Raw genomic sequence first — 15,850 nt, forward strand, 5'->3', positions numbered from 1 at the left:
TAAATGTTTATTTTTATTTGAATTTTAACAACAAATTTTAACTATATTAATATTGGGAGTTAATAGAAGCCACAGAGGGTGCAATATAAAACGATACTTATTATTCTAAGGGTAGAATTCCATCTGTCGTGCGTAAACTATCACAAACTTCTGGGGATAGAATTAACAGTGGTTATTCGTCAAAGTATTTTATTCTTTAGGCGTATAAATTTAAGAATGATTTTATATTGCATTCGGTGCATTATGTTATGGATACACACTACATAGTAGATATTATTTACGTCCAATACTTGGAAATGTCAGTATCTAAGCCCATGATCCCCACCTATGTAGATATGTTGATCGTTCATTTACTGACGTTTTACTAAAACTGTACTATCAAAGTTGTGGATCCAATAATTGGAAATGTCAATCAATGCGGTGTTAACTCAAGCCACCATAAACAGGTTATTGTTCAGATAAAGGGTTTATTCTATGATAATATCAAGGATCTTCGCGAACTGTCGGGATCAAAATCAACCCTGAAGTTGTTCTGACGAGGGTACGGCAGATTTCAATAGAAACAGCCAGGTGGAAGGAGCGATTGTGTATTGTGAACTTCGGGACAAATCATATTGTTATGAAGTTGGCCAGGACGCCTCTTCAGTTTTAATTGTTTAAACGATCCACTATTAATTTGTTTTTATCTTAATTTGGTTTGATATCTGTTTACGGTACAGACATTGTGAATTTATAGTATGCTTATTATGAAATCGATTGTACGTAATTAGATTACATTTATTTGATATTTTATATAAAATGTGACAACAGAAAAAAGCCTCCCGTTTTTTGTTGTCACTTTAATAATAAATGTATCTATTATGTTATTGATTATATTATATATTATTTTTTTAACTATATTATTTATTTCATAAAGTATATTTTTTATAATCTAACAGTATATCTTTAAATAATATAAAACTTTTACTTTTTTTTTCTTCTTTTACTTCTTCTAAAACATAATGAATTTGATACCGTTTTTTTATATTTTAAATAATTTTTTAACAGAAGATTTTTATATATAATTTACCATGTAATGTAATGGAGCAGCAATGCTATTTTGTACAATTTCGTATTTCCTTTCGCAACTCCTTCATTTTCACTTTGCAGTGACACGTGAAGTAAAATGAGTTTTGAAAATTAATGTGAGTAAATTCTTAAGGATAGTAACACATCAGTTCGCCGCCACCAAACGAAATGACGCTGTCATCGATCTTACTTGTTTACAAAATACCAAATGTAAATCACTCGCAGTTCTGTTAGCGAAACTCTTTTGTTTCTTTTGAAGTTTGACTTTACAAAATAGTATTACAGGTTACTAACGTAATATAAAAGTGAAACAGTATTCATTGAATAAACACGAATCCACCAGAAATATAAACTTGAAATTTTACACAGAGATTCAGCTTTCACGACGTCCATATTGGAGGAACAGTAAAAATTGTTATTTTAGGTAAATATTCACCAAAAATGTTCGCGTGTAATGTAGCACCGTTACACCGTGTAGTAGTGTTATATAAGCTTACCTCTGGAATATTCAGGATATAGCAGTGAAAATATTATTATAGTGCAGAAGTACGTGTATTGCAAGTTTTTTTATATTATTGGTTGATAATGGAATGGTTACCATGTTTGCGCTATCGGTATAAGCTCGCAAGGTACCAGTGTGTGATGATAGATGAAGATGAAAACAGGTCATTTGGCCCATTTTGACGAAGTAATTAGTAATTGATTCATATTTTTCAGGGAAATTGCGTGAGGATCGATCGATAGGAATATATTGCTAGCTAAAAGGTTTTACAAGGATGTTACGAGAATGTGAACATACATTATGAGTACACGAGTGTTCAAAATAAACCGTTATAGACATTGACAATTATAGTTTTTTTTTTAATTTAAAATAATTGAATAGTAACAAAAATATCATGTCAACAAATAGTATTTTCATTTAAAATTAATACATTTAATATATAAAAAATACAAAAAAGAACCAGCATATTTATTAATAATGAGTACGTTCGAGAATATTATTTATTTTATTTTGTCGTCGAAATTTTATTAATATTGGGCATATGAACATCTGGCCCCATTTGTTGGGTTTCACTTTTGGATGTTTCGATTGCCATTGCAATCCTTATTATTTCATCAAATGATGTTTGTGATGATTCTTGTAATAACCTTTCTTTAATTTTTGAACTGCGAAGATCTCGTATGAATTGTACACGGAAATGTGTATCAAATGTTGTAGATTTACATGAATTGCAGATAAAATTGCATTTTCCTCCTATTTCCTTTAGTCCCGCTACGTAGTTAGCGATAGATTCATTTTCATTTTTAATCCTTAAACAGAATTTGTGTTGTTGAGCAACTTCTCCTGGTTCGGGCGCAATATGGTTCTTTAATATCTCAACAAGTTGTTCATATGTTTTATTTTCCAGTGTATCTGGAGCAGTAATATTTTTGAGGACTTGGTAATATTTAGCACCAATACAATTTAAGAAGATTTGCAACTTTGTAACAGGGCTTGTAACCCCTTTAAGATTAATATAATTATTCAATCTTTGTATGTATGATCCAAAAGATTCGTGGAGTTCGTCATAAGGTTGCAAAACAATGCCACTTACTGTGTTATTACTTGTAGTTTGCTGTTGCTGCATAAACATGGTTTGCATCTGTGCTTGTTGATTCTGCACCGTACGTAGTGTCTCGGCGAGTGACGACATAAGTTGCGTTAATTCAATAGCATGGAATGTGTGAAAAAATAGTGAAATTAATTTCAACTCAATCTTTATTATGCCAAGGTCTTTTGATGTTTGCTTCAAAATAGTACTTTGGTCCATCTCGACCTTCGATAAATCACCTTATTTTCGACAACGTAACAATTTCTCTCTCTACACCGTGAATTGATTCCGTAATCAGGTAGCGATTGTGAATTTAGAAGGTCTAACCATTGAAATAAGGTCTATTGAAACGCCTTTGTGAAGTTCATGACCTATTTTTTTTATAAGAATCACAGATGTAGAAGGTTTTTCTAGGATTAAGTAGAGGCAAAAGTAAATTTATTTTTATTAGTGATTTTTTTACTATTAATAATAAGAATATGAATTGACAGTTTCATTGATCAATATTTTCAATTATTAGGAGGCCTGATTACCAGTATATTGGAATATTTAAATACTTAGACATGATGCTCTGTCTCTTAAATATATTTTTATATTATTTCATACAGTACTAGCGACCCGTCCTGGCTTTGCAAATATTTGTTTTAATAAAACACACTCACACACACACATATACAAACCACACGTGAATGTATAGATCTCATCTATTTATGTAGTAGTTGCAGCTAAGATCAAGTGTTTGATTCAAGTAAATTGCATTGATACAATGTGAATCATCTAGACGTAGTATATAGTTGTTTCTCTGTGCGAAAATTCTTATTGTACGTCTGGAAAATTGAAAAATGTTGATTCAAGTCTGACTGATGGATTTCGAGTTCATTGATTTCTAGCAAACATTGCAGATCTTGATTCAAGGGCTAAATACCGATAGCCTTACTAACAGTTTTTGTTCTCTTCTTCCATTTGATTATTTATTCATAAATTTATGGTCAAGTATCTAATTCAATCAATATTTGAAATACCTTATAATATATTCTTATTAAAATCTACATTGAAATTAATCACAGTTTATATAGAGGAGTGAAACAGATCATGAGAAATAAATTCATGTTGATTCAATACCTTGTGACTTCACATTTCTATTGTCATAGAAATTCTTCATTTTGAAAAAATAGTAGCCTCGTTTGCGCTATAAAAAAGGCTAGCGGGATTCCAATGATTGATGATATAGTATGAAGAGAAAGTTAGGTCAGATAGCCCACCGTGGTGTATTTAGTAGAAATTAATCATGAAGTTTTCTATAGGGAAACGCATGGAAGTCGACCTGACAGTGTATATTACTAACAATGAAAATCAACTGCAAATCAACCCCATTACTCACAATTCCTTCCCCCTAATAAATAATCATTAGAATCTCCTTCCTTCGGTAACAACTTATTACGGTACTCGGCAGCAAAATAAAAAAATAACGAATTAAAATAAAATAAACAATTTAATAATGATTCTATTTTATTCTGAATATGGTTCAAATTTGTATTACCTCGGTACCTACCTATTATCTCAACTTTTAATATAATTTAAAATAAATATAATTATTGATAATATATTGCGATTTTAGTATGTGATAATGATGCAACATCACAATCTATAATATTGTTTTGTTAAGATTAATACCTACATCCAAATATAGCAACTTATTTGTAATATTAGCTGTTAACTGTCCCTTACTGAACACAGCCTCCTCCATAAGGGGGTTTTGTTGATTATTTAAATATAATTATTTTAAATATAGATAGAAACTCTAAAGAAAAAGTAATATATATTTGTAAATTGATAGTATTGATAAATTCATTTAGTCACTATTATACGCACATATTTATTAATATATGCCTACCCTAATAGGAGGCAGGCGTGACAGATATGTATGTATGTATTTATTAATATGTGTGTATTTTAATTATGTACGTAAATGATTCTATATATGTGTTAATAACAAAATTTATTAGTAAGATAATGATAGCATTGAACATCTTCAAATATCATTGTAATTGTTAGATTTTTTGTTTGTTTAATTCACTTAGATTTATCAGCGGTTATTCCTAGGTAATACACACTGATACGTAGTATCAGAGGTGGTCGATCCTGACCTTAGGTTTTAACATTTCGGTTGTCATTTGCTTTTGATAACATCTTCTTTAAATTATGTAAGTATATATATATAAATATATATATATATATATATATATATATATATATATATATATATATATATATATATATATATATATATATATATATAATATATATATATATATTTAAAAGAAACGATAATAATTCATCATTACTCTGTACTATCATTGTGTCTACGGGATTCGCTTTTATCTTTTTTTAATGTAAAATTTTTTTATTTTTTTTATTTGTATTAATTTTATTACGTTCCCTAATGGCTAAATTTATCAACTAAAGTGACTCCCTCATTCTCTATTAATTTATTTTGTGAATTTAAAAGAAACGATAAAGAATAATTGATCATTACTCTGTACATCATTGTGTCTACGGGATTCGCTTTTATCTTTTTTTAATCGTTAAAATTTATACGGGCAGTATTAGAACATATATATTATTCGAGCGATCTGTTGCAAAAAATGACCATATTATTGTTGTACCGTATCATTTATATACTATTTAGATTATATTGATATCTAGGCTTGTGCTAGTAAATTATTAATCTTATTTATTATTATTATTATTACCTTCATTGTTTGCATATCTAGTTGTTCAATATTTAAATCTGTTACTCAAATGAGATTTGAAAAAGTTGGCTTACAGCAATTAGACCACTTTGTACTTATACAAGTGTACATTGTTATTACTTATTATATTCTATTATTTATTATATTATATAATGAAAATGAAAGTATATTCAATCATACATAATTATTAAAAGGTACATAACTCTCATTTTTTAATTTTTAACTGATTCTAAGAAGGAGATTTTTTTTAATTCGACTGTATTTTTCTATACATATAAAAAAGGCATAGGTACATATAAAAAAGAATTATTAAAAAGAGTATAGTAAATATTATCAATCAGTTACAAATTTATGTTTCATTCTCTTTAAAATTGAAAAAGAAAATAATAGCACGCACAAAATAATAAAAAAATATATAAAGACAAAATAATTAAAAGAATAAAAATATAGAAATGGCTGTCGTAAAAAGGTGCAATGAAAATAAACCAATTTGTCTAGTCTGAAAATTTTAATTGCTATTACTGATGGATAATTACAAAATATTTCTAATTGAATTACTAATTTTCCACTGATTTCAAAAAGAAATATATTTTTAATTCGGTTGTATTTTTCTGTGTTTGTTTCCTCATAACTCCGTCACTTATAGATCAATTTGAAAAGTTATTCATTTATCTGAAAGTATATACTTACAGATTGCTGTTATAAAAATTCTATATAATCTGTTCAGTACTTATGAAAAACAGGATAACTGTAGTTTAGTTTTTAAATCAAAATAACTGGTATTACTATAATTGAAGTCTTTTTTTTTTTTGTAAAAAACAATCTTAAATTATGTACCAATTATTAGTAATTACTTGTCCAAGCGCACAGCTATAAATAAGGTATTTTTCATAATAACATTCTAATCCATTGATTCAGATCGTAGTTCCAGTCATAATAATGTCGATCTTAAAACATTTGCTACGAATCAATTCAATAAGTAATCGTGGAAATCTACTAAGCACTTCAATTGCAAATAATATAAAATCTATGAATAGAGAAATAAATAAATTACAATTAAAAAGAAGAGACGGCAGTATTGTGAGGTTAGGTATTCAGTACCTATCAATTGATCTAATGGATTTATTTTTGGATCTTAAAATGAATTATTTCGTGAAGGAAGAAATTGGTCACAGAATTGCGGGTAAGATTTTTCGGAAATAGATTTATTTATTTATTAGCTTTTACCCACGGCTTCGTCCAAGTGAACAAGATATGTTTATAAACTAGAATGAGTAGAAGCCTATGTCTTTCTCCATCCTATGTAGTACATATATATCATATGACAATTTCTTGACGATGGATTGAGCCGCTAAGAGATGACAAAGTCATATTTATGAAATTGGTAAGGAAAGCATAAGAAATTTTATTCTAAACTATTTGATTTAAATTCTACACTTAGGTATTAGTGAATACCCAGAAGCTGTAAAGGAGTACAGAGAAATTTTAACAAATATGTTCAAGCATCCGTCTTACATTACAAGAATTTACACAATCGATGATGAATTTAATTCTAAAACGAAAATAGTCGCTGCCTCTATGATGAAATTAATTAAGTCAAACGAAGACTCGGATGATAATATACACGTAGGTGTATTATAAAATATTTATACAATATACATATAAGTAGGTATACTCAATTTATGTTTTGCCATTTTTTGTAATAACTTGCAGGCATATATATGATACTTTTACAAATATATCATCATAATTTCAGCCCTTAAATGTCCACTGTTGAACATAAGCCTCGTCCTTGGGGGATTTGGCCAGTAGTTGTCATGCTTGGCTGGCGGATTGGTAACCGCAGTTAGGTTTTAGAGAAGTTTTAAGAGGGACGCTGCTGCCTATCCCTCGCCATCTCTTAGTCGCCTCTTATGACACCCACAAAAAACGAAGTGTTGGCCTATTCTATACCAGAATCACACAGATATATACCAGCAAAATATTATAAAAATTGAGAAAAAAAAACAAATAAATTGGATATACGTATTATGATTAAAATAACAATGGCGGTCATAATCAATGTGTTTTTTACTATTACTTTTAACATTTAACAGGCAAATACAAAAGCATTAAGGAGATATATCGATATTTTATCCACATATAATAAATTGTTTAGCATCGAAGATATCATGTCGATGTACAATGTGGATTGTTACTACGAGGATCTGGGGATGATAGTTCATCCGGAATATAGAACGCTTGGAATTTGTCACTTTGAAGAGGAAGCCAGGTATTATATAGCACGTAAAACTGTTAAATGTAAATTCACGCCATATCCCACCCTTCAAACCGAAACACAGCCATGCAAACACAACTGCTTCACGGTAGAAACACGATTGGGACAGAAGTACCCAAGCAATCGACTTTTGTACAAAGTCTCCCTCTGGTATAATGGTCTAGGCTGTATACTTGTTTGCCATTTTCGTAATATAAAAAAAATTAATCAGTTGATTGATAGGTATTTACGTTATCGCTTACACGTGTAAGAGAGAACGAGACAGACATCCATACGCTAACGGAAACGTTATCTACGGATATTTTCGTTTGCCATTTTGCCGAGGATAAGACCGTTCCGTTATGCGTTTTGTAGTTGATTTTGTTTTAAATTATCTATGTTTATATTGTCCATTGTTCCTCTCTGTGTCGTTGTTTGCTAAACAAGGTAACGGTAATCAATCCCTATAATCACATGGACAGTGATTCCAGATGCCTACAACCAATTAGGGATGGTGAATTTTGATATCCCTCCGATATCTAAATATTCGATTCATATAAATATTGAAGATGAATATAAAGATTATCCTATTTCAATATGGCTTATACAACGAATATGTGAGTTTATTTCGATTAGGTTCTTCATTTTATTGTTATATATATTGACTGACCAATTACATCCACAATATATAGGTAGATACCGCTATATAATATATTTAACACGTTCCTATACCCAAGAATGGGACACATTATGTTTTTGTATCCAATACTGTGAAATCCGAATGGAGGTTTCTTGAAGAAGTGACAAAACAAAATGAAAATTTATTATTTACTTTTTCAGACGACTGATGTGCAAAATACATAAAATACGACTGACAGGAGCTTGGTGTACTACGCGTGCATCTCAGAAAATATGCGAGGAAAGAAACTGGGACACTGCCTTTGAGATATCTTATAAAAAACTGGGATCTCTTCTAGGTGTAAACATTAAAGATGCCCCCGCAATGTGCAAATATATGGCTATAAAAGTAGATTGATATTAAAAAACTATAATTATAAAATTGATATACGAACTTAATTTTAAAAATTTAGGTTAAGCTTCATTTTATGCCCATATCCATGGCGGTGAATTAATTATATTCAAAGTTTCAAATGTACTTAATATTTTGTCATAAGATATACTTCACGAAAATGTATCATGGACGAATTTTTTTTTTTTTTAATATAAATTATGTTTCTGAAACTGGCCACTATAATTCATGACTGTATTAAAATACCAGCGATGATTAATTTATATTGATTCGCAAATATTATAACGGTGAGAATCTTCTCTTTTACTAACTGTTGTAATATCTAATAAGTTTACTATTGTAATATTATGGAGGAAAAAATAAATAATACCAATCTATCTATCCTTTTTCTTTTATTATAATATCAGCAAGAACAAAACGTAATTTGTCTTTACAGAACCGTCTGTGCTAATATTTGAATTTCATAAAATGTTACTTTTATCAACATTCTTCGCTATTGTTACATTGTTCATGTAACCATAAAGGTGCGATTTCCTGGTTTTGCGACTGTGGAATTGATTCTAAAACGTCATTTCTTTATAACTATCTTTAAAATTAAAATTTCAATTTGGTATCAGAGCGAGCGAAATCTTTATTCTAAGAATTAGTATAAATTAAATTTCTAATAAATTTAAGTATATATAATTATAAATTTATTTTACAATAATAAAAAAATAGAAATTTCTCGAAACTATCAATTAAAAGTCAAAGAATAGGTTTAGAGAAGTGATATCTCAGAATCGATCCCAATGTCTGCCCTTTGTTTTTATTATATACTTGCTTTAAATATATATTTAAAGCAATTAAAATATTACTTTTAGTATATTTTAAAAATTCACATCTCTCTTCCTCTGTGATATTAAGGGACTTTACACTAACATCGACACAATTCATCATCACCTCGAAAATGCGAAGCCGGCCCAATTATTTCTTACGGAGACGCAGATATCCTGCAAGGTGGACTCTTTATATCTTCGTTGCCCTAGATATAAACATAAGCACATATTTGTACGTCGTGTCGGGATATGTTTTTATGTTTGGGAGGACGTCTGTTGTCATTGTATCCATGGTCTAGAAGATAAAGACCTGCCAGTTCTGTCAATACGTATAGATTACGCACGCTATTTCGGTATCTATGCGTATTTGGTCCTATAGCAATAGGACCAAATACGCATAGATACCGGAATAGCGTATTTGGTCCTATAGGAGTGACCTTAACACAACTCGACTTTTTAAACACTTGCAATTGACGACTGACAAAGTTCTTGAGCTGTATCCTCCCACAAATTTAGTGATCCTCGGAGACTTTGATGCTCCTTACACTGAGTGGTTCGGCTCTCAGATCACTGTTTACATGGGGATGTCTACTCACGAGTTTACCCTAGCCTATGGTTTCTCGCAACTGGTTCATCCTACTACGAGATTACCAAATATCGAGGACCATACAAGCTATTTACTGGACCTTCTGCTGATTACACTTCCGGACAGATACTCCATCACAGTGGAAGCACAGTTTGGTTGTTGTGCATGCTTTAAATACTTAATCACAAATTCATGAAACATGATTGTTTTTGCGACAGTAAGTATACTTTGTATTAAAGTTGATAGCAGAAATTGCGGAACTCAGTTTACAAAATTACGCCTGTGTATTATTATTATTATATACACAAGAGTAATTTTGAAATTAAGAAATGAGAAACATATTAACTTTTTTTTTTATACGATTTAGAATGGCAAACAATCTGACGGCACACCTGATGGAAACTGGTAACCGTCGCCTATAGATATGAGCAGTACCATGGACATAACAGAGTATACTGTTTCGCCCATGATACCCCCATGCGTTGCCATTCCTGAGGACTCAGGTGTTATTCCTCTGTACCCTGTAAATTCACGCCATATCCCACCTTCAAACCGAAACACAGCCATGCAAACACAATTGCTTCACGGTTGAAACACGAATGGATAGAGGTACCCAAGCAATCGACTTTTGTACAAAGTCTCCCTCTGAATCAGAGATAAAGCTAGATATGGGTAATATATAGCAATGTCTATATATTTTATATGGTTATTGGGCCATATTGGGCCAGTATATGATAAAAATTTGTTACTCAAAAAATAATATTGCATAATAGACTTTTAACATATTAGAAACGAGATATCTGACCGATATTGGCGATATTGATATAGATGATGACCTTTTTTTCACCATCAATGTCCAGAGGAGCCCGATATATAGATATCGGATCGGTATTCATTTTACCCATGCATAGATATAGGGTGTAGATTTAAAAATTAAAACTTTAGCAATTGTCTATTTAGCCTAGAAGACAACCCTGCTACATAAACAATTCAAAATAATAATATATAAAAGTAAAAATAAATAGTCTTTCTATGATTCCCGAACGCAGGTAACGCGCGCGTAACTTTCCAGATGTTACAGACGTCCATAGGCTATAGTAACCCCGTTCACAATCATATGGGTCATATGCTTGTTTACCAACATAATAGTATAAAAAGTAGGGTTTGTATTTTCGAATAGGTATATATTAGACTTTTAGCTTTGGATTGCGCGTGAGCCATAGAACAATGCATGCGTATGTACGCAGGTGTACACGTGCGTAGACTACATAGTGGATTCTCTAGGGGTTCCGTAGAAAAGTCACCAAAATACTTTCTGATACTTTGGTGACTTTTCCAACTTTGTACAAAAGTCGTTTGCTTGGGCACCTCTTACGCATTCGTGTTTCTATCGTGAAGCAGTTGTATTTGCATAGCCGTGTTTCAGTTTAAAGGTTGGGATATTGACAGTGAATATACAGGGTACAAAGGAATAACATCTGAGTCCTATGAACTAAGATTCAGTCTGAGAACGCATGGGGAGTATCATGAGCGAAACATGTATACTCTCTTATGTCCATGGTACTGCTCATGTCTATAGGCGACGGTTACTACTTTTCATTAGGTGGGCCTTCAATTTGTTTGCCATTCTTAGTTGAGTAAAACAAGGTTCCACAAAATTATTTATTTTTTTGCTATTAAATAATACCACAAATGTTATTTTGAATTAGCGCAGAATATTTGATGAGAGGAATTCATTACTTGTATACTTAAATATTTCTTATAATAGATTTTGTTTTTAGTTAAATCGCAGTATCTTTATTTTGTAATCATTTGGCATAGGATTCTATAAAATGAAAGAAATTTAATATGTGTTCCATTCTCTTAAAAGTTCGACAACCCCTGTTCAATGCATATATTATATGAAGATTCATAAAGTCGTTTAGACATTTATTCACACATAAATAGCGGAACTAATTTGACAGAGAATTGATACACAGACGGATCAAAAGTTAGTATAATACAGATGTAGGTAAAAATTATCTTTAGTTACGAGTATATTACAGGTAGTTATTTATTTCTCTAAATAGATTTAAATATTTTTCATGCAACTTAGAATGGCTTACTCATATTGACGGCCTACCTGATGGTAACCGTCGCCTATAGATATGAACAGTACCATGGACATAATAGAGTATACTGTGTCGCCAACAATGCCCTTCATGCGTTGCCATTGCTAAAGGACTAAGACATTATGCCTCTGTACTCTGTAATATAGATAATTAATATTATTTTCTAAAGATTGTTTGTATAGTCTGGTTTGAACAATATATTTAAATGAAAGTATATCGTATATCACAAGGCTTACTTTGTAATATAGCATTTGTCATATACAGTACCATGTTGGCGCTCAGATGTTTAACACAATTTATCATTAAAACTAATAAAAGATTACAAAATGCATATGTTTCTAATTTAATATCCACACCTAATCAAACATATGAAAAGGTGGACTTAAAAAATAATAAAGACGGAAGTATCATAAAGTTACGTATTCAGGATTTGTCTGAAGATATATTCGAGGAGCTTTTGGATTTTACCATGAATTACTTCATAAAGGAGGAAACTACGCATAAAATTGCAGGTAAGAATTAATTTTGGTCACAGTATGAGTCACACACCTGTAAACAAATTTTTAAGATTATCCACAATTGTCTTTCTTTTTTTCTTGGATCTATTAAAATATTTAAATATATCTCGGGGCGAGTCCCTTTGTCTTAGCTTTTACTATGGGAAGGAACTAAACGGTGAAGGAATGCGAAAGAAGCGACGCAGCCTCGACGGTCTTATGACCGAAGTCTAAACGCTCCATTCCAAACTTATTAAACAAATAGTACTATCCAACGGTACTCGAAATTTCTGTCAGCCAATTAGAATTAATGGAAAATATTCAATTGTGTTTTTTTTTTCAATCTTGCATTGATGTTGAAATTAGGCATCAATAATATGAATACTGATCCGATATTGGGTATATATATAATCAGTATGCATATATTGAGTTCCTCTGAATATTGACGTTCATATCGGTCGAAAACCTATTTTCGAATACGTTAAAATAAAAAATAAATATATTGGATAACAGGCTTTTAATATATTCCATAATGGATCAGTATATAGATTCAGTATATAGATATTGCTATATATCATCCAATCTAGTTGAAATACATAATTTACTGTAGATGGCGCTATGTGAGGCTCTCTAAGAGATTGCAAATGATACCAGATATAGCTATTCTGCATCCATGGAACATTAAAAATAGCATTTAATAGTAATGAATAGCAAAATACTAGCTTATTAAATATTTTAATATTTACACGTTTCAGTGCATTAATTCTTTATTATGTTCGTACTTATAGGTATCAGTAAAGATCCAGAAGCTGTAAAGGAGTTCAGAAAAATTGTATCAGAGATATATATGAATCCGTCCTGTATTAAAAGAATTTACGTGACTGATGACGAAGTTGATTCTAACAGGAAAATTGTCGCTTCATCTGTGGTAAAATTGATTACGTCAAATGAAGATATAAATGATATTTTTCATGTACGTATTTTTTAAACTAATATGAAAAGATTTTACATGTATTTATAATAAATAAAAGCCCAGAGGAATGATATTTTAACATTGTTAATATTTTTAAACAGTATGTATTATGTAATCTTAACATCAAGTTTGGGTTGCATTCGATCACGAAATTTGTAAAAATATTTTATGCTAGGCACTTAGGTTTCGAGTAGATACTTACGGTACTCGAATACTAGTCACTTGTATGAGTATATTGTAAGTTTTTATACAAATGTTTATTATTTTTATTAATCTTATCCTTTAATTACTATATAAAAAAACGATATCAAATGACTAAATATTTAATATTTTTTATTACGAAAATATTAAATAGGATTTCTAAATTGCTTTTTTTTTTGCTTATTACCAGTAATTAATAAAAACAGTTTAATAATATAAATCATTAGTTAGTTAAATTTTTTAATTATTAACAGCCGAGAACATATGCAGTAAGGAGATATAGGGATATTTTATCTATATATAACAAATTGTTTAGTGTCGAGGATATTATGAAGAAGTACAATGTGGACCGTTATTATGAAGACATGGGTATGGCGGTTCATCCCGATTACAGAACACTTGGAATGTTTTACTATGAAATAGAAACCAGGTATTTTTTTTTTCTGTGTGATCATTTTTTGTAATTGTTTGTATTTATAATATATTTACAACTGCAAACTTTTGAAAGAAACAATAAAAAGTATTTGTCTATCTATGTATGAATGATAAAGGAATGGAGTGCCAGAAACGCCCTCCTCTAGTGATTTATTTAGTTCTAGAATGAGGTCCACAGTAATGCTACGCTGGCCTCCCAATCTACTACAGTTTCTGACCAGCATCCTCTAGGTAATTGCAGTTTCTACCCTTTTCCTTTACCCCATATAGCCTTTATTCTTTTCTTATGCATAACTTTGGATAACATGAATAAAATCGTATTACGCCGACTCCAAACAATTGGGATGAGAGCAGAAAGATGGCGATGGTAATAATAGAAAGGCAAAAGAATTAGTAGATAAGGACCTACTAATACCCACTTAAATCAGCGCTTATCTTACCTATATTTATCAAAATGGGTCAGTTGACCTATTTTGATAAAGGAATCAAGAATTAACTACGGTAGTTTCCAAGGACAACCGCATGGGACTCAAATGACATGGTATTATGATTAGAAACGGGATCGGTAGTCTCTTCCTAACAATCCCTTCCCCCCGACATTTGAAATTATCGTATAATAGCATGTAACGAGACAGGAAGCTAAATATAACAATAAAAAAAATCCTATAGAAATAAATGATAACATTTTACTTGATTACCAAACAAAGGTTCGTATGTTATATCTTTCGTGTAGGTATGTATCTAAATATATATGTATCGTGTGATATTTACCGTAAGGTTTAAGATTCGTTTTAATTAAAATAATGCAGCTGTATACTATACACTGCTGAATAAGCCTTACTTATAAAGGGAATTTTGTCAACTATTGGCAAAATCCCCTAAGGGGGAGATTTGTGTTCAGCAATGGACAGTTAAAGACTGATGTAATGATATGATGATACTGAACCCTTGTTAATCCTTGTTATACCCTAAAAGGTAATATTTTTAATTCTTATCGATTTTAGATTTTGGATGTGCAAGAAAAATAAAATACCCTTAACAGGAGCTTGGTGTACTACGTATATGGCTCAAAAAGTATGCGCGAAGAAAAACTGGCATACTAGCTTTGAGATCTCCCGTAAAGAGCTGGAATCCCATCTCGGTGTCAACATCCAGAGTTCTCTTCCCACGTGGAAATACATGGCTATTAAAATAGAATGATATACAAAATAGAAATTTTATTTCATTTTTGTAAAAAACTTGCATCCATATCAGTTTTAGTATTTTTATAAAATTTTATGTATGTACGTGCAATAAATATTAGTAAACAAATTTTCACTTATTTATAAACCCATTGGAATATTATGGAAGTTATTGTTATAAGCATACATAATTTATATTAATTTTATGAAAAGGTAAAATTTGTGAGTTTTGATGTTCAGGGTAATCTCCGTTACTATTGGTCCGATTTTTACAATTTTTTCGCTGTTGGAAAGGTATATTATGAGTGCTATAGACTAGGTTTCTATTTTGGTAAATACATTTTTTTTTTA

At 30.6% G+C, this 15,850-nt stretch overlaps 1 protein-coding gene across 1 annotated transcript; it reads left to right on the top strand.

The window, feature by feature from the left end:
* Positions 1-6,290: 6,290 nt before the first annotated feature.
* On the top strand, positions 6,291-15,629 carry LOC113513768 (uncharacterized). The gene is made up of 9 exons (XM_052903418.1): positions 6,291-6,596; positions 6,855-7,039; positions 7,510-7,685; positions 8,511-8,697; positions 10,082-10,256; positions 12,443-12,724; positions 13,498-13,682; positions 14,138-14,313; positions 15,323-15,629. The coding sequence occupies exons 1-9, from the start codon at positions 6,353-6,355 to the stop codon at positions 15,516-15,518; spliced, it is 1,806 nt and encodes a 601-aa protein (XP_052759378.1). The 5' UTR covers positions 6,291-6,352; the 3' UTR covers positions 15,519-15,629.
* Positions 15,630-15,850: the final 221 nt, after the last annotated feature.

This window comes from Galleria mellonella, unplaced genomic scaffold (genome assembly GCF_026898425.1).
Source record: "Galleria mellonella isolate WM207_F2 unplaced genomic scaffold, CSIRO_AGI_GalMel_v1 utg139, whole genome shotgun sequence".
In the NCBI taxonomy this organism is placed as follows: Eukaryota; Metazoa; Arthropoda; class Insecta; order Lepidoptera; family Pyralidae; genus Galleria; species Galleria mellonella.